The sequence below is a fragment of the Microcaecilia unicolor genome, chromosome 3 (genome assembly GCF_901765095.1).
Source record: "Microcaecilia unicolor chromosome 3, aMicUni1.1, whole genome shotgun sequence".
NCBI classification, from domain to species: Eukaryota; Metazoa; Chordata; class Amphibia; order Gymnophiona; family Siphonopidae; genus Microcaecilia; species Microcaecilia unicolor.
The window spans coordinates 506,425,128-506,449,497 of record NC_044033.1 but is presented as its reverse complement, the minus strand read 5'-3'; the positions used below and the strand labels follow the sequence as shown (position 1 = coordinate 506,449,497).

The window sequence follows — 24,370 nt, the reverse complement described above, 5'->3', positions numbered from 1 at the left end:
TTGCAATTGTGTCACAACATATAATGCCACTCCACCCCTTTTTCCTACCCTTTATTTCCTGAATAGATTATAGCCAGGTATAACTATATCCCAATCATTGTTCTCTATGAACCATGTCTCTGTGACCGCCACTAATGTCGGCTTCTACGATTTCAGCCTCTGGATCTAGACATTTGTTGCCCATACTACAGGCAATTGTACACAAAGCTCTCCAGATATTCCTCTTCCCCCCCCCCCCCCCCCCCCCCATTTCTATAAAGGTATTTGATGTCTTACATTCTTGAAGATTATTAATGACAGACTTTTCTCAGCCATCCCCAGCAAATTTAGTTTAAAGCCCTCTTTAATACATTAGCCAGTCTGTTACAGAAGACACTTCACCCTTTCCTTGATATATGAACACCATCTCTGCTCAGCAGCTCTTGGAAAATCATCCCATGGTCTAAGAACCTGAAATGCTCATGTTGGCACCAACAACGTAGCTTCCCTCATTTGGCCTTAACCCTCAGAAGGAAAGATCGAAGAGACCACCACCTGTGCACTAACTGCTTCACCCTCTGTGCCAGAGCCATGAAGTCACATTTGAAACATTCATTAGGATAACTAGCAGTATCATTTGTGCCAACATGGTTGAGAAGCATAGGATAGTGGTTAGTAGGCTTGAGGAGTCTCAGCAAACTTTCTGATACATCTCAAATCTTGGCACCAAGCAGACAGCACACCTCCCTGGTCATCATGTCTGCTCGACAGATGGGTGCCTCTCTACCCCTCAGAAGAGAATCACCAACCACCACTACCTTTCGCTTCTTATTAACCACAGATCTAGCAGCTTTGACATTTTTGAGCTTTGTTTTCATCCTGATCTTGAGATATTTTCAGCTCTACCTCCAGGGCTACAAACCAGTTCTTCAGTTCAACTGAAGATGGAAATGGGGGGATGGATTTTCAGGATGTGGTGATGTGTCCACTTGGTCCTCTTTCTGCATAACATTTCCTTTCCATTTGCTTCTCTCAAAATCCCCAGCTCTCCTTGTAATAACCTCTTCTTCCCTTTTAATATATTTTTTCAATCCTTTCAGATTACTTATCTCCACAGGCAGGAGGAGAGGGAAAGGAACAGAAGGCAGAGGACCCTAGAGAGTTTCATGTATGTCCCCAAACAGATAAGGGTCCCTTGATCTACTGGGAGCCAGTTGACCAACTGGACCTGGAGCAGGCCTGACCAACCAGCCCAGAATCTGCAGCTCACATCATCTACCTGCTGGAGTTTTAATACAGAATTTGGAATTGTTTGGTGCTCTTGCCACCTGCTGGTCAATGGAGACAATATCCACAAGTTCTGGTATGGTCTGGTGGGGCTAAAAGAAAGCAGATTTAGAAATATCAAGTAGGAGCCATTCCCATTAGGAAACAGGATAAAGCTACCAGAGGGAAAGGGAAGAATTGCTAATTTTGTAAAAAAAATATCAATTCCTGTTTATGTTAGCACTTCTAGTAATTAAAATACTTACAGCTAGCAGGCTGTTCTCCATATCGTCGCATAATCTGATCATGTGTGAACTTCACAAAGGCATCATATTGTTCTGTGGACAAAAATTGTCAAGATAATTCATTCAAAATTGGTTCCTTCAAAAAGATAAGGGAAATAGGACTCTTTGGTAGGGACACATCCTAATTATGAAATTATTTCAAGACACCCCTCTGTTCCTACATTTCTTCCCCTCCACCAGCAAAATCCAGCATCTAGAAGAAAAAAGGGTTACATTATGCCAGAAAGGCCATATTACATACCACCTCCCCAAAAAACTAACGTATACCATTGCTAACAAAGGGATTAGTTCCAATTCTGCTCAAGTCCAAAGGTGGATGAGGAGGCAGCTCTGTCCAAACATCCCTGAACATGTAAGATTTTGCTATATCACCAATTTCTCTCAGACTGTGGTTAGAGCAGTAGGCTGATAATCATGGAAGTCAGGTTCAAATCCCATTGATGCTCCTTGTGATCTTGAATAATCCACATAACTATTACCTCAGAGACTGTAAAGGTTCCCAGAGACAAGAATATATTTACTGTATCCAAATTTAACTTGTCAACCTCCTAGAAAGGCTGAGCTAAATCTAATTTAAGTAGAATGAATTTTTGATCAAGTTTACAATTTATATACATACATTTGACTTTTTTCCAGTCATGACATACTAGACAATCTTTTGGCACAGTAAATTACAATACGGCCATTACCACCAGCTTTCTGAAGTAGATTCTGCAGAAAGTCAGGAAATTATGGTTCAGTTTGGCGATACCTCTCTCCTTCAGTTCAGATTTTCTACCCAGGCAGCTTTATTTAGGGGTCTTTTACAAAGGTGCAGTAGCATTTTTAGCACACGCTAAATGCTAGGCACGCCCATATATGCGCATCTAGTGTTTAACACATGCTTATTTTTAGTGTGCCCTTTGTAAAAGGATCCCTTAGTGCCTTAAGCTGTACAGAACCAATAGCGAGTCTATGGTAACAGATTCTCAGAAGAACAGACAATAATTCCAGTCAACCACTATGGTACTTGCTACGCCAAACGTGGCGGTCCTGATTATGATGCAAGGGAGCTTTAATTTTGCATTAAAACAATATATTTTTGCCTTTTTCAACAGATTAAAGAGCAATATAAATGCAAAAGGGGGAATGGGAGTTTTAGCTCACATAAATAAAAGACTTTAAAATGGATTTGTTAAAACAGGTCATTGTATCCATAGGTCATTTTCATGTGCATGCAGGCATCTCTCCTACTCCAACCCCTCTCCTCCAGCTGTCCAGCATTCCTCTTCTCTCTCAACTAATACTGTAGACAACTCTAGTTTACATAACTGGGACAGCTTCTTCCTCGGCTTACCAAAAGCTTCTTCTACTACTACTACTATTTAGCATTTCTATAGCGCTACAAAGCGTACGCAGCGCTGCACAAACATAGAAGACAGACAGTCCCTGCTCAAAGAGCTTCTTAAATAAGATTGCAGAGGCCTGTGGAATGATGTTGACACCAGCCACGCAGCTTCCCTCATTTGGCCTTAACCCTCAGCAGGAAAGAAAGATCGACGAGACCACCACCTGTGCACCTAACTGCTTCACCCTCTGTGCCAGAGCCATGAAGTCACGTTTGAAATGTTCATTAGTATACCTAATGCATAGCAGTTCTCCAGAAAAAAAAAAAGGTCCATCTGATATCAACTGATGGCGACACTACCTTCTCACAGAGAATGAACTCCCTTCTCACAAGGCCCCTTTGGTGGCCCACAAGGTGGGTGAAGTTTCAACACTTGAAGCCCCACCAAACCAGCAACTGGGTTTTCAAATCCTGTATATCCAGATGAATTCCTGCCATCAACGTTCAAGCAGCAACATGGACAGCCACCAGTCTCATGCCTCCACAGTTTGTATCCCAGAAAAAATTTCCCCCATTTCCTAAGGACCCAGCCTATTTCTGAGGCATGGCCTCCTGACCAGAGCCCCTCCCCTCCATAACTACCACCAGAGTTAAGTACAGATAACAAGTGATGCTAGAGCTCTCTCAACTGGATGCAAAATGGCCATTATTCCACAAAAACCTGGGTAAATTATATGGTTCCCCAGACCGCTGCTCCATATCCCTCAAACATTCCAAGCTCAGGGTTGAAAGCCTTTTACTTAAATTCTTGCCTGCACCTCTGCTCTTCCAGGAGCTGTTTCAGCCACTGATGCAGCTGGAGGCACACTTCTATATCAACACTTCTGCTGTAACCTGAGCCCATGCTTCTCCCCAATGATTACAGCTGCAGGTTGCCTCCAGTGCCGATCCTGGATCCCTGGTAAAGCTTGCCAGAACACCCTTCGAGATGTCAATGTCTTGGCAACTGCCACAGGGGGGGGAGCAGCACTTCACTGCTACTGTCAGCATGGGCAGCTTCAACTTGAACCTGCAATTTTCCCCAGCTGATCGCCTCTCCTGGCTTGATTCTCTACCTGATCTCCAAACAGATCTTTGCCAAATTCTGTCAGGAGTTACTGGCAGCTACAACAGCAGGAGGAGCTCTAATGTCATCACTAGCTAAAGTTTGAACTGTGCTTCTCTTGGAATTGTATACTACAAGGATGCTTTTCTACCACCACTTTCAGTATGACTGGCTGATTGATCACCAGACCACTCTTTCAAACTCCTGCACTCAAGGCTCTGCCACCCCCCCCCCCCCTCCCCTTGGACTTTCAGCTCCTAGCTCCCCTCTGATCTCTTACCAGACCAGCTTTGCCTGGTAGCTGACCAACTCCAAGCCCCCATATAGCCTCTCACTTACTTCTATCCCTTCCTTCCCATAATACCAAGGGACAGACCAGGACCCTATCTTAAAACGAGTATCCGATTTTCCAACTGGGATTTCTTTGCCGTGTCGGATTATCTATGGTTTTCTCCTGTGCCGATCTTCCATCAGCTGGAAGAAACTGTAGAGGCTTGCTGCATTGGTCTCCATCTGCTGGTAGAGGGGCATAACCCATTTGTCTGGATGGTCTGGTGGATAAGAAAAGAGCTTTTGGCCCCGAGACATTTAGCAATCCTTCTCCAACTTAAATGGGATGGCAGAAACCATCTCTTTGACGAAACCAGTGAAAGACTCGGGTGGATATTTACATCTCTCAAAGTAGGGAGGGATCAGAAGGTACACCAGTTTGTACCTGCCTCAGCTCAGTAGGACCATGTCCATGCCCCAAAGAGCACCAAGGTACAGTTCTATCCTCAACATAATAGTTGGTTCAGGTAAGCAGCCCTAAAGAATTTGTTCAGTATCTAAAATCCAACTCCACCAAACCCAGTTTTCTTCAGTTCGACTGCACCTTCACAACTATTATGTAAATAATCTCAGGTTAGTTGATTGAGGCCTCAATGTTTTGAGACCCTATTAACCTAGCATTGATGTTTTTCAGTGAGCCTGGTAGCTAGGGTTTCCCAGCTGTGAGAAAACAACTGGCCTGTTTGTCCTCAGAGAAAGCAAAGTTACTACCTGTAGCAGGTGTTCTGAGGACAGCAGGCCAAATATTGTCACATACCCTACCACCTCCCCTTAGAGCTGTATTCTTTAGCTATTCTATATGACTGAGGGATCTGCGCTCGCACATTAGGCGGGCAGGCACCAACAGTGGGATGCAGCTAGAAAAATCTACATTAACCTTGCTAGTCAGCAACCGCACCAGGCTCTGTCAGATGACATCACCCAGCTGTAAGAATACTTGGCCTGATGTCCTCAGAAAACATCTGCAACAGGTGTGTAACTTCGTTATCTGGACTACTGGCTAATAACAACCATGCCAGAAGAGGCAAGCAGGCAAGTCACCTCTCTTCTAGGGCAGCTATTATTCCTCTGCTAGGTGGTGAATTTTCAGAAAAGTTCTGATGGCCTCTCAGAGTATCAAGTATTTGGTAGTCCATTTCAACACAAAAAGGCACATTTTTCTTCCCAGGCAGCAAGTATTGAAGCTCCAGGTCCAAATTCAAGAGATGATGAAAGCAGCCCTTTGACCATAGGAATATGCAGGTTCTGAGTTCCATGGCTGTATCCATAGTGCCATGGGGAGAAGGGTGCCCAGGGAAAACACCTTTTGACTTTTTGTTCAGGACCCTTAGATCTAGGATGTGACAAAAACTCCCCCGTAACCAACAAATCTTCCTTGGGATGCTTCAAGGAAGGAGGGAGGGACCCAGACTCTTCTGGGTATCCCCAAACCTGTGGCCCTCATTCTAGAACCTGGATTCCATCCCTGCCCTTCAGATTCAACTGTTCAGCTAGTTCTCTAATTTGTCAAGGAGCACAACAGTCCAGGATCACTGCACAGTATGCCCACCACCATCTGCTGGCAACAAGTATTACTGAATTAAGGCTGAAGCTTGCAAATGATTGATCTCCATCTACCACTTGCTGGCTGATGGAAGGAAGAATTTAATATAATGGCTGCCATGCAGGAACATCAGTGTCAAGGGCAGCAACAGAAGCCAGCAAGGTGGAGGGAATGAATGGCTAACTCACATCAGGAAGGGGGTGACTGGTTAGCTAGCCAGGAGGGCAGGCTGAGAAAGCAATTGGTAAGTAGACGGACGGGCAACTGGTTAGCAAAGGAAGTTGGCTGGGAAAACAGGGAGCAGAGAAGCTAGGTAGAGGAGATGGTGGAAGTGATTAGTGACTGCATGGAATAGGGATGGGTATGTGGTGAGGAGGGCTGAGAGAGAGAGAGAGAGGAAGATTGTTTTCCCAGCCAACTTCTGGCTCCCAATCTTCCTCTCGCTCAACCCCCCTCACCACCTGCCCATCCCTACTCCATGCAGTCACTAATCACTTCCACCATCTCCCCCTATCCAGCCTTTATGCTCCCCCCATTTTCCTAACCAACTTCTGACTCCCAGAGGGAACAGAAAGGCTGGGTAGGGGAGATGGTGGAAGTGATTAGTGACTGAATGGGGTAGGGATGGGTAGGTAGGTGGTGAGGAGGATTGAGCAAGAGGAAGTTTGGGAACCAGTTTATAGGCTCAAATGGAGTGAGTAGCTTGGTGGAAAGTATGTTGAATTCTGGAGCCTCTAAGCTCCTCAATCTGCTGGCAGTAGTAGTGGCTGACAAGTCCTTCAGACCTCCCTTGTCAGACTCAGACTGAGTTTACAAGTAATCCAGAACCACCCAATAAAATAAACACAGTGCATCACTTATTTCAGTCCCTGAACTGGTTCCCAATTGTTGATCAAGCTCTGTTACGCTCTTTACTCTAGTGTTTTGGGCACCGAGATGTAATTGCCCACATCAAGTAATCATACAGATAAATCTAGAAGTCTTTTAGCACAATCTTAGAACCACCTTCTGATCTACAACAGATACAAAAAAGCAGGCTACAGAACAGTGCCCAAACTTTCTATGGCCATGAACCCATTCATACGGTCATAGAAAGCACCCATCCCCAGTGCAGTGTCATTGGCCAATGGTGTGCTATGGAGGAGCCCACCCAGGTCATGACCCCAAATGTAGGCTTCTATGACCTTATTTGGAGTACCAACCCACAGTTTTCTGAAGCTCTGCTGTAGAGCAAAGGCAGTATCAGGTGTAGGTCCACTTTTACAGCATAATCTTCCAAACATATGTTTGAATCTCATGATGTTTGTGTTTTTATTTATAACCCGCCTATATCCTAGGTGGGTAACAACTCAACATACATAATCTAAAACAAAAAATACAAACCACCCACAAACTGAAATCATTACACTTAATTTCTAAATATCTAGCTTTTTAAAAACAGTTGATACAGCACTCATGGTTATGAAAACTGTTCTCTGTATTAAATCTAGAAACTTTTAAAGTGAATTTTTTCAAGGGGAAATATGGCAATGCTCCTCCATCTCCAGTGCTAATACTGGTGAGGTATACTAGGGTACTGCCTGGATGTGTTTCATGGGTATGCATTCTCAGGATGGTGGCATTGGCCAAACTGTGATGTACTTGTTTACATGTGCCTTCTATGAGGGTGGATGTTCTGTTTTGCTGTGGGATGTTATCTACATAGCTAGTTTGGGGGTATTAAAACTGTTGACCTTTCAGCATTCCATATGGGTGGGTTGAGTACAGATGCTATGCCTTTGCCTGCGGGAAGATAGGAGTCTGATTATACATTAAGATGCTGGAGTTTACTTAGTATGTTTTTGATGTGCTGTAGATACTACTACTATTACTATTTAGCATTTTTATAGCGCTACAAGGTGTACGCAGCGCTGCACAAACATAGAAGAAAGACAGTCCCTGCTCAAAGATATACCTAAATATATATACCTAAATAATCCTGCATCCCATTTGAATGCACTTCTCTCTTCAACCTGAATAGTTTTTAGGCTCTCATTCTTATCGATATATTTAAAAAAAAAACAGTAGATCAGATATAAAACAGCAGAACCTACCCGCAAGTTTTGTACTCAGAATTTCTTCATACTCTTCACGGACTCTCTGTTCACATTCTTTAAGCAAACGTTCACATATCATTCCAACTTGTCTTAGAGTAAACAGTGGTTGCTCTTTTTTCAGTGGGGGTGGGGGTGATGGCGGTGTTGGTGATGAGGCAGATGAGGTACCTTCAAGCAAATGGTATAAAAATTCATTTGCAGGTCAATATTTCCATATATTTGGTTCTATTACGGAAAGAGCCAAAACACAGAGTCCATACTCACTGTTCATCAATGCAACATACATCCACTTCTGATCCCTCATCCCGTAATCCAGTCAATCATACATTTATTCACGGAACTATGTACACCATATGTCTTTGTGTCTAACACTGCCCTTTTAGCTTCCCATTGTTTTCTTCCAATGTTTCTATGTTGATGTCCCATTGTTATATTCCTAATGATATTCGAATGTCTCGCATAACTCTGTACAACGTAATCCATAACCAAGTTGTAACAAATGTATTTCCATTATTCATATCTTATTGTAAGCCACACTGAGCCCGCAAAAAGGTGGGAAAATGTGGGATACAAATGCAATAAATAAATAAATATCTTGCAACAGAAAGAAAAGCTGTTAACTTCTAACACGTGTTCCCAGAAGGCAGATGGAAATCACAGCACAGGTGACATCAGATGCAGTCTAATCTAAACATTAACTATAGAACTTCTACAGCTTTCTGACAGGATCAGTGAGCGTTCTAATATTGGAGGCGACCACACGGGAGGATGGAGCCGAAGCGCCCCTCTGAGAAATCGGACAATGTCCGGATGCGCAGCAAGGGACAAGCCAGAGGCTTTCCCTCGAAAGCATGTCAATGCTGCCACTTGAACCAGCAGGGAATTGTAAGCCTGACCTTTTTGTAAGCCGTCCTGCAAAAAGTCCAGTATCGGCAAGACTGTAGCCCGCGTGGGTGTGATGGCCTTTGAAACACACCACGCCTCAAACTTGCGCCAGATCCGAGCATAAGCTGCGGAGGTAGACCGTTTGTGGGCCTGCAAGAGAGTAGAGATCACCTTGCTAGAGTAGCCTTTGTCTCTCAATTGCGCCCTCTCAAGAGCCAGGCCATAAGACCAAACGCAGGGATTCTCCATGGTCACCGGACCCTGCATCAACAGGTTCGGTACCAGAGGCAAAGGGAGACTCCACCAGCATCCGCCGGAGGTCCGCGTACCACGGGCGCCTTGGCCAATCTGGGGCGATGAGAATCACCAAACCGCGGTGCTGTCGAATCCGCAGGAGGACTCGCCCTGTCAAGCGCCAAGGAGGGAACACCTACAGGAGGCCAGGGTTGAGCCACAGCATCCAACCCCGCTGAGCGAGGATCTCTCCTTCTGCTGAAAAAGCGAGGGACTTTGGCATTTGAACTTGACGCCATTAGATCCAATCCGGGCATCCCCCATTTGGCACAAATCTGAACAAAACCTTCTTCTGCCAGTTCCCATTCCGCCGGGTCGATTTGATGTCTGCTGAGGAAATCAGCCTGCGCGTTGCTCTGACCTGCTATGTGCGCTGCCAACAGCAGGTGCAAGTGGAGCTCGGCTCAGTGGAAAATCTGAGCGGCCTCCGCCCTGCAACTGAGTGCCGCCTTGGCGATTGATGTAGGCCACCGCTATCATATTGTCTGACAGCCTGGAATATCGCTCTCAGTTCCAAGCGATTGATGGACCACCACGCTTCCACGGGTGTCCACTGACCCTGAGCATAGCTTCCCTGGCAATGCGCTCCCCAACCCGAAAGGCTGGCATCCGTGATCACCAGGCACCAAGAAGGAAGCGCAAGCGGCATTCCCTGTCGCAAGATCCTGTCGGAGAGCCACCAATCCAAACTGTGCCGGGCCGCAGGGAGCCACGTCAGCCTGCGTTGGTATTCCTGGGAAATCGGAGACCATTGCTGGAGCAGAGCAATCTGCAGCGGCCTCATATGAGCTCTCGCCCATGGAACCACCTCCATGGTGGCCGACACCAACCCCAGGAGCTGGACAAAGTCCCAAGCTCGAGGACGAGGCATCCGCAGGAGCAGACGGACCTAATTCTGAAGCTTGCATCGCCTGTGGTCAGGGAGAAAGACGAACCCCGAGGCAGTGTCGAACCAGACCCCCAAATACTCGAGAGACAGAGGGGGTCAGGTGACTTTTGTGTATACTGACCACCCAGCCCTGAGTCTGCAGAACTGTAACAACTCTGGTTGTGGCAAAGCGGCTTTCGTCTGCCGAATCCGCTCTGATAAGCCAGTCGTTGAGATAAGGGTGAACTCTGATACCCTCTCGCCTGAGAAAAGCAGCTACCACTACCATCACCTTGGAAAAGGTATGGGGAGCTGTGGCTAGGCCGAAAGGCAAGGCCCGAAACTGGAAATGTTGGCCCAAAACCGCAAACCGGAGAAACTGGCTGATGCGGAGGCCAAATAGGAATGTGCAAATACGCTTGAGGTCCAGAGACATAAGAAACTCTCCTGGCTGTACCGCCGCAATGACGGAGCACAGGGTTTCCATGCAAAAATGTAGCACTCTTAGGGCCTCGTTGACTCTGCGTAAGTCGAGGATCGGTCTGAAAGACCCGCCTTTTCGAGGCACCACGAAATAGATGGAGTAGTGACCGCAGCCGCATTCAGCGGGAGGCACCGGAACCACCGCTCCGAGTTGCAGCAAGACTTGCAAGGTCTCCTCTACCGCTGCCCGTTTGATGGCAGCGCCGCATCGGGACTCCAAAAATGCGTCTCTCACCGGGGCACCGAATTCCAATCGGTAACCTTCTCTGATCAGGTTCAGGACCCACTGATCCGAAGAAATCTTGGTCCACTCCTCGAGGAAGAGGGAAATATGCCATCCTACTGTAGGAATCGACGAGTGGACCGGCGTCCCATCATTGTGGAGGACGCGCCTGATCTCCTGGCCGAGGCCCGGCCGCCGCAGAACATTTGTCCACGCGAAAGGAATTTGTTTGCTGAAAATGGGCACGTTGAGAAAACCCAGCAGAGCGCCTCGGGCGATACCTGCGAGCTTCGCGGAAACGTGGCCTGGAAGAGGAGGGAAAAACAGGACTTTTGGAAGAAGGCCTCGGCCTATCCTCAGGTAACCGCTGGGACTTATTTAGAGTCCCCTAGGTCTTTAACAATCTTTTCCAATTCCTCTCCAAATAGCAGAAGGCCCCGAAAGGGTAACCTCACCAGCCTTTGTTTCGAGGCCATGTCAGCCACCCAATGCTGCAGCCAAAGAAGGAAGCGGGCTGAAACCGCCACAGACATCTGTTCAGCCAAAGCTCTGACCAGATCATAAAGGGCATCAGCCAAAAAGGACAGGACAGACTCCATCTGCTGGCCAACCTCAGAGAGGGACCCCGCACCATCCTCGGGCTGATCCACCGCCTGCTGTAACCAGGAAAGGCAGGCCCGGGCTGCATAGGAACGGCACATAGCAGCCTGTAAGGAAAGGCCTGAGATTTCAAAGGACCACTTCAGCACGGACTCTAGCCGCCGGTCCTGCATATCCTTCAAAGCGACTACTCCCTCCACCGGAAGGGTGGTCTTTTTAGTCACGGCCATGACCAACGCATCCACTTTAGGCATCCCAAAAGAGGCCAAGTGATTCTCACACAGAAGGTAAAGCTGACCCATAGCCCTGGCCACTTTCAAAGGCCCATCAGGGTCAGACCATTGACCAGAAATAAGCTCTTGGATAGTCATGCACAGGAAAAGCCCGAGAAGGCTTCTTAGTACTAGCCATCCTAGGATTAACAGAGGAGGTATCGCCCTCGGCCGGATCTTCAATAGAAAGGGCCTGTAAGGCGTCAGAAATGAACACTGGCAGCTCGTCGCGGTGGAAAATCCGAACTGCTTTAGGATCATCCAAGTCCTGTGGCAAACAGGCACCCTTGTCTGGATCCATGAGGGCCTGCTAGATCCTGTAGATGCCCCACAGCTAGATCACGGGGGGGGGGAGGAGGGAGGAACGCCACTCTCAGACAGGGAATTTACCCGTCTACGTTTAGCGTCAGTCCAACACTCGGGGGCCCTATCTGGGGACTGAGTAAACGGAGTGGCCATTAGGCTTGACCTCATTTTGAAGCCTTAGTCAGCAGGGCGGGCAACTAGGCCAGGAACCAGCCTTTACAAGCTACCAGTTGCTAGAGATAGAAAAAAAAAAATACTGGACAGCAAGTTCACTAGAAAAAAAAATCTGGCCTTTTCTCTACCTCCACCCGAGGATAAAAGGGGATAACATCCACATGTTCAAAACAATGCAGCCTCAGACAAGGAAGGATTAGTCCCAACAGATCACGCCAGAGACTTTTGGGTTATGTCTCCCTGCCAGCAGATGGAGATAGAAAGAACTTCTGAGGTTCATTATGAACAGCCACTTAAACCTTAATATTGTCACTTCCACAGCAGTTTGAGAACCAGCCAACGAGGACCTCTGCAAGCGTCCAGGCCAACACCTCTATCTGTACCTTCAACGAACTCAGAGACAAAATGCTTATCCAACCCATCCTGCAGAAAAGCGAGGATAGCCAACATAGACGCTGAGAAAGCAGACAGGCCCACAGCCTTACACCAGGACTCAAAGGTCCGCCACACATGAGCATAGTCTGCCGAAGTGTACCGTTTCTGCGCCTGCAGCACAGTGGTAATCACCCTTTTTCCTCAAACGTGCCCTTTCAAGAACCAAGCCGTAAGACCAAAAGGGGAAGGATCCTCCATAGCTATTGGACACTGAAAAGTGAGGTGAAGGAAGCTATTAGGGCTAAAAGAAACGCCTTCAGAAAATAGAAGAAGGAACCGTCTGAAAATAACAAGAAACAGCATAAGGAGTGTCAAAACAAATGCAAGGCGCAGATTAAGAAGGCCAAGAGGGAGTATGAAAAAAAGATAGCATTAGAGGCAAAAAAACATAGTAAAAAATTTTTTCGGTATATTAAAAGCAGGAAGCGGGCAAAAGAATCGGTTGGACCGCTGGATGACCGAGGGGTAAAAGGGGTGATCAAGGAAGACAAAGACGTAGGGGAGAGACTGAATGAATTCTTTGCTTCGGTCTTCACCGAGGAAGATTTGGGTGGGATACCGGTGTCGGAAATGGTATTTCAAGCGGACGAGTCGGAGAAACTTACTGACTTCACGGTAAACCTGGAGGACGTAATGGGGCAGTTCGGCAAACTGAAGAGTAGCAAATCTCCTGGACCGGATGGTATTCATCCTAGAGTACTGATAGAACTGAAAAACGAGCTTGCGGAGCTACTGCTAGTGATATGCAACTTATCCTTAAAATCGAGCGTGGTATCTGAAGATTGGAGGGTGGCCAATGTAACGCCCATTTTTAAAAAAGGCTCCAGGGGAGATCCGGGAAATTATAGACCGGTGAGTCTGACGTCGGTGCCTGGGAAAATGGTAGAGGCTATTATTAAAAACAAAATTACAGAGCACATCCGAGGACATGGATTACTGAGACCAAGTCAGCATGGCTTTTGTGTGGGGAAATCTTGCCTGACCAATTTACTTCAATTCTTTGAAGGAGTGAACAAACATGTGGACAAAGGGGAGTCGGTTGATATTGTGTATCTGGATTTTCAAAAGGCGTTTGACAAGGTACCTCATGAAAGGCTACAGAGGAAATTGGAGGGTCATGGGATAGGAGGAAATGTCCTATTGTGGATTAAAAACTGGTTGAAGGATAGGAAACAGAGAGTGGGGTTAAATGGGCAGTATTCACAATGGAGAAGGGTAGTTAGTGGGGTTCCTCAGGGGTCCGTGCTAGGACCGCTGCTTTTTAATATATTTATAAATGATTTAGAGATGGGAGTAACTAGCGAGGTAATTAAATTTGCTGATGACACAAAGTTATTCAAAGTCGTTAAATCGTGACAGGATTGTGAAAAATTACAAGAGGACCTTACGAGACTGGGAGACTGGGCGGCTAAATGGCAGATGATGTTTAATGTGAGCAAGTGCAAGGTGATGCATGTGGGAAAAAAGAACCCGAATTATAGCTACGTCATGCAAGGTTCCACGTTAGGAGTTACGGACCAAGAAAGGGATCTGGGTGTCGTCGTCGATAACACACTGAAACCTTCTGCTCAGTGTGCTGCTGCGGCTAAGAAAGCGAATAGAATGTTGGGTATTATTAGGAAAGGTATGGAAAACAGGTGTGAGGATGTTATAATGCCGTTGTATCGCTCCATGGTGCGACCGCACCTTGAGTATTGTGTTCAATTCTGGTCGCCGCATCTCAAGAAAGATATAGTAGAATTGGAAAAGGTGCAGAGAAGGGCGATTAAAATGATAGCAGGGATGGGACGACTTCCCTATGAAGAAAGACTAAGGAGGCTAGGGCTATACAGCTTGGAGAAGAGACGGCTGAGGGGAGACATGATAGAGGTATATAAAATAATGAGTGGAGTGGAACAGGTGGATGTGAAGCGTCTGTTCACGCTTTCCAAAAATACTAGGACTAGGGGGCACGCGATGAAACTACAGTGTAGTAAATTTAAAACAAATCGGAGAAAATTTTTCTTCACCCAACGTGTAATTAAACTCTGGAATTCGTTGCCGGAGAAAGTGGTGAAGGCGGTTAGCTTAGCAGAGTTTAAAAAGGGGTTGGACGGTTTCCTAAAGGACAAGTCCATAAACCGCTACTAAACGGACTTGGAAAAATCCAAAATTCCAGGAATAACGTATAGAATGTTTGTATGTTTGGGAAGCTTGCCAGGTGCCCTTGGCCTGGATTGGCCGCTGTCGTGGACAGGATGCTGGGCTCGATGGACCCTTGGTCTTTTCCCAGTATGGCATTACTTATGTACTGCCACATGCAATCTGGAAGTCATGGGGGCAGTTGATCAACAAGCGGATAATGTCCGCATACGAAGGGCGCCGGGGCCAGTCTGAAGCCACCAGAATCACCCACCCTGGATGTCGCGCAATGCATTCCACCATGTGGCCCATGGAGGAATAGAGACTGAGGCCAGGCCTGCAGAAGCACATCAATGCCCAGTGATCCGGGATCCCTGCCCAGCTGAAGAAACAGGGCGCCTTTGAGTTGGGCACCCAAGCCATAAGATCGATCACTGAAGTCCCCCAGCGCTCCATTATCCGAGAGCAAAGGCCTGCCTCGAAAGCTCCCTTTTCCCCGGATCCATGGCCTGGCGACTGAGAAAGTCCGCCTCCACATTCAAAGATCCCACAATGTGCGCTGCCGAGATTAGGGGCACGTACTGCTCCACCCAAAGGCACAATGGCACTGCTTCCCTGGCCAGTGGGGCACTCCTGGTGTCTGTCTGTTGACATATGCCACCGCTGCGGCATTGTCCGAAAGAGTTTATACTGGTCATCCCTCCCAAAGTGCCAGTCGGATTGCCCTCATCCAAACGGCTGATTGACCAAGAGGCTTCCACCGGGGACCAAGTCCTCTGTGCCATCTGGCCAAGGTAATGTGCCCCTCCCCCAAGCCAAACAGACCAGCATCTGTCACCACCACCAAATCGGGGGTTCATTCCCACTGAAAGAGCTTCCGGGCACTACCACCAACAACGCCAGATGAGCCTGAAGCAACTAAGGGAGGCATACCAAGTAGTCCTCCGACAACGAAGGCCACCGACTGAGAAGTCACCACTGGAGAGGCCGCATATGACTCCTGGCCCACGGTATCACATCCAAAGTGGCCGCCACAGACCCCAAAACTGGCTCTGGGAGCCGGAATGTGCAGAACCCTCTCCTTCTGGGTCTGCAACTTCAGAAGTGAAGCCTCTGGGAGAGAGACTATTCCCACACTGGTATCGAAGAGCACTCCCAGGTATTCTAAAAACTGACAACTTCAAGTGACTTGTCCAGATTGATAATCCACCCCAGCGACCACAGGAGTCCGACTACCTGCTCCGTCACCCACACACTCTCCTCAGACGCGGGCACTCAGATTAACCAATTGTCTAGATACGGTTGCACCTGCACTCCCTTCTTCCAGTGGAATGGAGCAACCACCACCATTACCTTGGAGAAGGTCTTGGGCGCTGTAGTCAGGCCAAAAGGCATGGCTCGAAACTGAAATTGCTGGCCCAGCACCGCAAAGCGGAGAAAGCGCCAGTGAGGATACCAAATAGAACTATGCAAATAGGCCCCCTTGAGGTCGAGCGATGTCAGGAACTTCCCGGTTGCACTGCCACAGTGACTGACCGCAGGGACAGACACGCAGAACCCTGTTTACGCCCTTTAGATTGAGTACAGGACGAAATGTCCCACCCTTCTTTGGTACCACGAAGTACATGAGTGATTACCGCGTTCTGCTACCGGAAAGGGCACAATCACTCCGAGGTCCAGCAAAGTCGCAGGAGTCTCTGACTGCTGCCACTTTGGTCATGGCTTTGCAATGAGACTCTAGGAACAACTCCACCAGTGGCCGTCTCGCACAACCTCCAAGACCTATTCGTCTGAAGTTAACCTGGCCCATTCTCCCAGGAAGTGAGACAATAGCCCCCCCCCCCCCCCCCCTGCAAGCGAGGGATGGGCCAGGGTCCCATCACTGGGGACATGCGGAAGCTGTTGGATGGGTCGTCTGAACAACATTCCCTCAAAAGGGCTGTTGCTTAGCCTGGAAGCAAGGCTTTGAAAAAGGCACCAGAATGGCCAGGGCAATAACATCTTGCCTCCCGGAACAGAGAGGGTCCTGCACGAAAATCAGGCTTAGGCTTATCTTCGGGCAAACGTCACCCTTTAGCATCCACAAGATCCTTCACGATCTTCTGCAGGTCGTCTTCAAACAACAACTTACCTCTGAACACCAAGTGTGCCAAATGACACTTGGACGTCGTGTTGGATGCCCAATGCCACAGCCAAAGCCAACAGCAGGATATAACTACCAACAAAACTTTCTTAGCAGAAGAAGTCTGAAGAAGATCGTACAACGGATGCGCTAGATACGCGAGACCAGCATTTAGAGAAGGTAAAGAGTTGACTAGATTCTCTGGAGAGGCTGTCTTCTGAACCCAAGAAAGGCATGCCCGGGCTGCATAAGACCAGCATACAGAAGCCTGCATGCACAGGACATTTTAAGGGATGACTCCAGCTTCAGATCCTGGGGATCCTTCAGGGCCGTGCTGCCCTCCACAGGCAAGGTGGTCTTTTTAGTAACTGCCATTATTAAGGAGTCCACAGTGGGCAACTGTAATGACTCCGATTCCCCTGCAACCCAGAATCTGGCGTATCCCACTGAGCCGCAATGAGGATCTTCATAGCCTCATGATGTCCTCCTGGGTGGTTGTTTAAACCCTGACATAAAGACGGGGCGGAACGGCTTCCTCCAAAGAGTCCAGAGGGGAAATGTTTAACACCTCTAGCACCCGGCTAATGAGAGCAGGTGAGCTCCTCCATGCAGAACAGCCACGCTGCCATGGGGGACATCATCCCCCAGCAACTCCCCCTCTTCCAGGGAGTCTGACAGGACCCAACGGGACCCGCAAGAAAGCAGGTCCTTGTCCCCAGGGACCACAGAGGCCTCTTCCAGAAGCCGCAGGAGCTCCACCTGTGGCCGTTTAGGCAACAGCGGCAGTGATAGGGTCAGAGTTCCCTAACATGAGCCTGAGACCCTCCCAGCTGCTTCAGTGAGAATGCTTAGTGCATTAAACACAACTCAGGGGAGAATGGAGTATCCTCCATGCCCGTGATCCCTGAGCACTGAAGCCCGAAAAATAATCCTGTGCTCTCTCTGCCTGTGCTGGCGTCAGAACTGCAGTGCGCGAGGGAGAGGCAAGCATGGTGCCTGAAAAAGGGCACAAAAAAGCAGTCGGAGGCAGCCATCAACACTGGCTGTGGAAGATTCCCCTCAGTTAACACTTCCGAGGCAAAAGCCAAACCTGGCTCCAAAGGCACACCCTCTCCCGCATCCTCGTGACCCTCCGGTGGTTGAAGGCAGAGAGGCCTCCGCGCACACTGCACTGGAACCCAACGCTGCTCTCCAGCTCCCACACCAGGAGCAGCGCTTCAGTGTCTCGGACAGCGCTGTCATGACACCTCAACGCACCCCTGAATACAGTCGCCACCGCTTCACAATGTTCCAAGCAGAACCTTACCGCTCTAACCATGGCAAGGTTACCAGTGCTCCTGCACTGCAAGATCCTAGCTGTTCCGGCTGTTGAAACTTTTTTTGTTTTGCTTTTTTACACGCTGTTGAGGCAGGAGAGAACAGCAGAAAACAAACCCAGAAGGCAAGCACCAAAGGGGGCATTTGGGAGAGTATAGGGAGGGACCTGGCACCACCACCAGGTGTACCCTTTTCTCAGCAGCTAGGGAGACCTCAACCCAAAGAGAGCTCAACTCGACCCGGGGGGAGGGGGCAGGAGCCTATCAGTTCAGAGCTGCAGCTAGATAGAGAGAATACCGAGGTTAGGTGGCTATGCATGACCATATATAGTGAACATATCACAAAGATCAAAACATGTGAAACCCCACATGTATCCAGAACTGTCTTATAATGCTTTCTTGCTATTTCACTACTATGCATTATCATTATCATGTAACCCAAAATCCTTCTGTAATACCAATTGTTTAGTCTCTTCTCATTTCCACTATTCATGATGTATTGTAAGCCACATTGAAGCCTACAAAAAGGTAGGAAATTGTGGGATACAAATGCAACAAATAAACCTCAGTTCTCTCTATCTCCACCTGCTGGCGGAGGGACATAACCCACAAGTCTCTGGATTGATCTGTGGGACGCTCTGGAATATTCTTTTTCCACATACTATCCCATTCATGGAAATAATTGAACCAGATCTCCATGATATGCAAAATATCCAAGTCTGACTCAAACATCCGGACTTGCAAATCCTGAACTTTTACTACTTAAAAAACTACAAGTGTTTGTGCTCATTGCTTTCCAATTTTTGCCCCCAGATGAGTTACTTAGAAGTGTCATATTAATTTTACCTTCTCCACTGATGTCAGAACTGAACTCTCCAGATTTTAGTACTTCATGCTCTAACCACTGAAATATGGAACTAGCCCAGTTATACCAAACTGAATATAGAGTCACATGTACCTGTCATTTAACTAGAAAATCTGTTAATTTCTTACTTGGCACAGCTGGTCCACTAAGGAGAAAAGCATGTGGCTGTGCATCACTTAAACAGCAAGGATCCGTCTGCTGGAAGGTACTTTCCAAATGTTTCCTCTTCTGCATGCGCTTGTGTTCTTGCTTTATGCTGTACAGAATTTGTTCTAGAAACGGAATGAAAATATCCATAAGTCTGCAAAGCTTTTCCTTTCTGTAACTCAAAACTACAATGTTAAAATGTTGCACCTCTTCAAAGATTTAAGAATTAAAGAATCTCCTAAATGGATACAAATTCTACAACACAAGAGGTTATCCTAAAAAGATTGTTAATCAGTCATATAAGTGTGCATTTTTCAATCATCGAGAACATCTTTTAGCAGGTAGTGCTAAACATGTTTCTCAAGATTCGGTAATACCATGCATATTGAAGTACACTAAACTTTCTCCCAAAATAGGTAAAGTTGTTAGGACCCACTGAAAAACATCAGCAGCTCATGAGGTTTTTTTCTGAGTCTGAATGTTTAATATCTTATTCTAGGGGTACTAATTTATCAGATCTTGTGTCACTCATATATATGCACTTTGAAAAAAGGATACTAATTTTGGGCATGTCAAATGTGGTAATATGTAATATGCAAAGTTACTCAAGAAACATTTAAGTTTTGAGAGAGAATACAATAGAAACGGATTGACATTAAATGTTCTACATCATGTCTATCTAAAGCAGTGATTTATAAGATTAAATGCCCCTCTGGGTTACAATATATTGGTCAGACTAAAAGAATGCTGAAAACCAGATTGATTGAGCATAAACATAATATAAAACTGAGAAATTGGAAGTACGTTTGTTAAACATTGCCAGGAAATATCATTCCTTTTAATACACTGTTTTGCAATTGATCAAATTAAGGACAGTGGTAGAAGAGGAAATATATCTCGCAAATTACAACAAAGAACAAATGGGAAAATTAGGTTCTTAGAAAATTACCAAGGTAAGAACCTAATTTTCCCTTCCTTGTCATCAGCAGCAGATGAATCCATTACGAATGGGATGTATCAAAGCAATCCCTAGATAGGGCGGGAACAAGTCACACCACGCTCAAGCACTTATGCTCCAAAAAGCGTGTCCCTCCTGGCAGCCACATCCAGCCTGTAATGACAGGCAAAAGAGAGCTTAGAAGCCCAAGTAGCTGCACTACATAACTCTTGAAGAGAGAGTGCTCCCGTCTCAGCCCAAGAGGAGGAAATCGCTCTTGTGGAATGTGCCTTAAAGGCGTCAGGCAGAGGCCGGCCAGATAGCAGATATGCAGAAAAAATAGCTTCCTTAAGCCAATGGGCTATAGTGGCTTTAGATGCTGGAGACCCTCTGCGAGGACCTGACAATACAAAAAGGTGATCAGAGGTCCTGAAAGCATTAGACATCTGCAGATACTGCAACAGAGCCCTGCGCACATCCAGAAGGTGCAACTGCCGAAAAGATTCCGGAAACTCCTCCCTAGTAAAAGAGGGCAGATAAATAGGCTGGTTTAGAACCACCTTAGGCAGGAAGGAAGGCACTGTACGTACCGTAACTCCGGACTCTGAGAACTGCAGAAATGGGTCTTGACAGGACAGCGCCTGGAGCTCAGACACCCATCTCGCTGAAGTAACGGCCACCAAAAAGACTCACATCCTTCTCCGAAGCTCACCTCAGCGGCTCGAAGGGCGAACACTGAAGAGCCTTTAATACTAGCCCCAGGTTCCAAGCCGGATAAGGAGCCCGCACGGGAGGACGGAGCCAAAGCACCCCTCTAAGAAACCGTGCAATGTCCGGGTGCGTAGCCAGGGAGGGGCCAGCGACCTTCCCCCGAAAACATGCCGCCACTTGAACATGCAGGGAATTGTAGGCCAAGCCTTTGTGTACACCATCCTGCAAAAAGTCAAGAATCGGCGAGACAGAAGTCCGCATGGGCGTAATCGCTTTAGAAACACACCAAGCCTCAAACTGGCGCCAGATCCAAACATAGGCAATGGAAGTGGAGATGACCTTGTTAGAATAGCCCTTGTCCCTCAATTGCGCCCTCTCAACAGCCATGCCGTAAGACTAATGCGGCATGGATCCTCCATGGTGACCGGGCCCTGCGTCAACAGGTTCGGTACCAGAGGCAAGGGAAGGGGAGCCTCCACCAGCATCCGCATACCACGGCTGCCTGGGCCAATCCGGGGCAATGAGGATCACCACTCCTTGATGCAGCCGAATTCGCAGGAGTCGCCGCCCTATTAAGGGCCAAGGAGGGAACACATACAGGAGGCCCGGGGGCCAGGGTTGAGCCAAGGCATCCAACCCCGCCGAGCGAGGATCTGTCTGCTGAAAAAGGACGGGACTTTGGCATTTGTGCTTGAGGCCATAAGATCCGCTACGAGCGTTCCCCATTTGGCACAGATCTGAAGGAACACTCGTCTGCCAGTTCCCACTCCGCAGGGTCGATTTAATACCTGCTTAGAAAATCGGCTTGCACGTTGCTCTGACCTGCTATATGAGCTGCTGACAGAAGATACAGATGTAGCTTGGCCCAGTGGCATATCTGAGCGGCCTCTGCAGCCAGTGCTTGACACTGAGTGCTGCCTTGTCGATTTATGTAGGCCACTGCTGTCGTGTTGTCCAACAGAACTCTGACAGCCAGTCCCTGATTCTGAAGCTTGCACCGCCTTTGGTCGGGTAGAAAGACAAACCCCGAGACCGTGTCGAACCGGACTCCCAAATATTCTAGAGATTGAGACGGGGGTCAGGTGACTTTTGGGTATATTGACAACCCAGCCCAGAGATTGCAGTACTGAGACCACTCTGGCTGTTACATGACGACTCTCTTCTGCAGAGTCCGCTCTGATGAGTCAGTCGTCGAGGTACGGGTGAACCCAGATACCCTCTCGCCTGAGAAAAGCAGCTGCTACTACCACCATTACCTTGGAAAAGGTTCGGGGAGCTGTGGCGAGGCCAAAAGGCAAGGCCCAAAACTGGAAATTTTTTCCCAACATCACAAACCAGAGGAACCGTTGGTGCGGGGGACATATAGGAATGTGCAAGTAAGCTTCTTTTAGGTCCAGAAACATGAGGAATTCTCCTGGCTGTACCACTGCAATGACGGAGCGCAGGGTTTCCATGTGAAAATGTCACACTTAGTGACTCATTCACTTTCTTTAAGTCGAGAATGGGCCGAAAAGACCCGCCTTTTCGCGGCACCACAAAATAAATGGAGTAACGACCGCAACCGTGTTCGGCGGGAGGCACGGGGATCACCACTCCAAGGTGCAACAAGACTTGTAAGGTCTCCTCTACCGCCGCCTGTTTGACGGCAGCGCCGCATCGGGACTCCACAAACACATCTATCACCAGGGCACCGAATTCCAGTCGGTAACCTTCTCTGATCAGGTCCAGGACCCACTGATCTGAGGTAATCTTGGTCCACTCCTCGAGAAAGAGGGAAAGGCGTCCTCCTACAGCTGTAAAAGAGGAGTGGACCGGCGTCCCATCATTGTGGAGGACGGCCTTGAACTCCTGGCCTTGAGCCTGCCGCTGCGGAGCTTTTGTCCGAGCGAAAGGAGTTCCTCTGCTGAAAGCGGGCACGTTGAGTAAACCCAGCAGAGCCCCCCGGGCGATACCTTCTAGCTTCACGGAAGCGAGGTCTGGAGGAGGAGGGAACCACTTGACCCTTGGAAGAAGGCCGCGGCCTATACTCAGGTAACCACTGGGGTTTAGTATCCCCCAGGTCTTTAACAATCTTCGCCAACTCCTCTCCAAATAACAGAAGGCCCCGAAAGGGCAACTTCACCAGCCTTTGCTTAGAGGCCATGTCAGCCGCCCAATGCTATAGCCATAGAAGGTGGCGGGCGGACACTGCCACAGACATCTGTTTAGCCGAAGCTCTGACCAGATCATAGAGGGTGTCAGCTAAAAATGACAAGGCCGACTCCATTCGCGGTGCAACCTCAGCGAGGGACTCCGCACCATCCAAGTATTCGCCATGCTCGCATTACCAGAGGAGGCCTCGCTTTGAACAGGGCCATCAATAGAGAGGGCCTGTAAGGCATCAGAGATAAGTGCTGGCAGTTCATCGCGGTGGAAAATCCAAACCGCAGTGGGATCCAGTGGCAAAACGGCACCTTCCTCTGGCTCTTCCGACCATGAAGGCCTACCAGATCCCTGAGTCCCCACAGCCCAACCACCGGGGGGGGGGGGGGGGGGGGGGGGGGGTGCACGCCACTCTCCGTCGGGGAATTTACCCTTCTATGCTTAGCGTGCATCCAACGCTCAGGAGCATCCACATCTGACAGCAGCCCCGGGCCATCATCAGTCGGAGGGGGACCAGGTAGCAATGCAGTGTCAGACACTTGCGGCAGAGCTCTTTTCAGCATGAAGGCTTTATGTAAAATAAGCACAAACTCGGGGGAGAAAAACTCAACCTGATCTCCCGCTTCCGTCTCCAAATTAGGAGCCACGGGGAACGGAGCTCCTCTGGTAGCCTCAGCCCGAGGCGCCCCTCTGCTCTGCTCTCCGACTCCTGGGAGATAGAGAAATCCTGAGAGGCAGATGGAGCTAGCCGTCCTAGAGGCACTATGGTTTTCAGTGTTCTCTATTTCCCCCTGCTGGTAGGTGGACACAACCCATTCGTAATGGATTCATCTGCTGCTGATGACAAGGAAGCAGACTTCTGATTACTGCGAGTGCCTAATTCTGGCAAAGTGCCCTTAAAGAGATATTTCCTCTTTTTTTTTTTTTTTTTAAACAGGAGATTCACTCACAAATCCTGGGTAAGGAACCAGCGGACGGGGGGAGAAAGGGAGGGACCTGGCACCACCAGGTATCCATGCTCAGCCAAAGCGAGCCCTCAACCCATCCCGAGGGAACGGGCGAGGAGGCCCAAATCCAGAGCTGCAGAGTTATGACCACCCACCTGCTAGATAGAGAGAATACTGAGGTTTGGCTGGTGACACATGACCACATATAGAGCCTCAGAAGTTCTCAAGCTCCACCTGCTGGCAGAGGGACATAACCCACCAGTCTCTGGATTGATCTGTGGGATGCTATGGAAACCAAGTTTAAAATGATCAATATTTAGGAAAGATTATCTTAAAAGCTGATTTTTTTTTATTATTTTATTTTTATCAAATGTTAACAATTTGTCAAGAAACCCTTGATATGCAAAAATGGTATGAAAAACAATTCAGTTACATTACAGGAAAAATTGAAAATATACTTTTGTCTATATTATTTCTATCTCATGACCCTGAAAAAATGTCTTTGGTAACGTGGAAAGGCTGAATGATATGTTCATAAATCGGTAAGATCCCTCGGCAGGAAGGAGCACTG

At 48.0% G+C, this 24,370-nt stretch overlaps 1 protein-coding gene across 1 annotated transcript in view; it reads right to left on the bottom strand.

Annotated features, from left to right (window-relative positions):
* LOC115467283 (akirin-2-like) overlaps positions 1 to 24,370 on the bottom strand; it is a 39,580-nt gene that overhangs the window by 3,293 nt on the left and 11,917 nt on the right. Inside the window, exons 2-4 of the mRNA XM_030199111.1 lie at positions 19,044 to 19,187; positions 7,949 to 8,119; positions 1,512 to 1,583 (exon numbers count right to left, since the gene is read on the bottom strand). Of these exons, the coding sequence (XP_030054971.1) occupies positions 1,512 to 1,583; positions 7,949 to 8,119; positions 19,044 to 19,187 (387 nt within the window). The remainder of the gene's footprint in view (positions 1 to 1,511; positions 1,584 to 7,948; positions 8,120 to 19,043; positions 19,188 to 24,370) is intronic.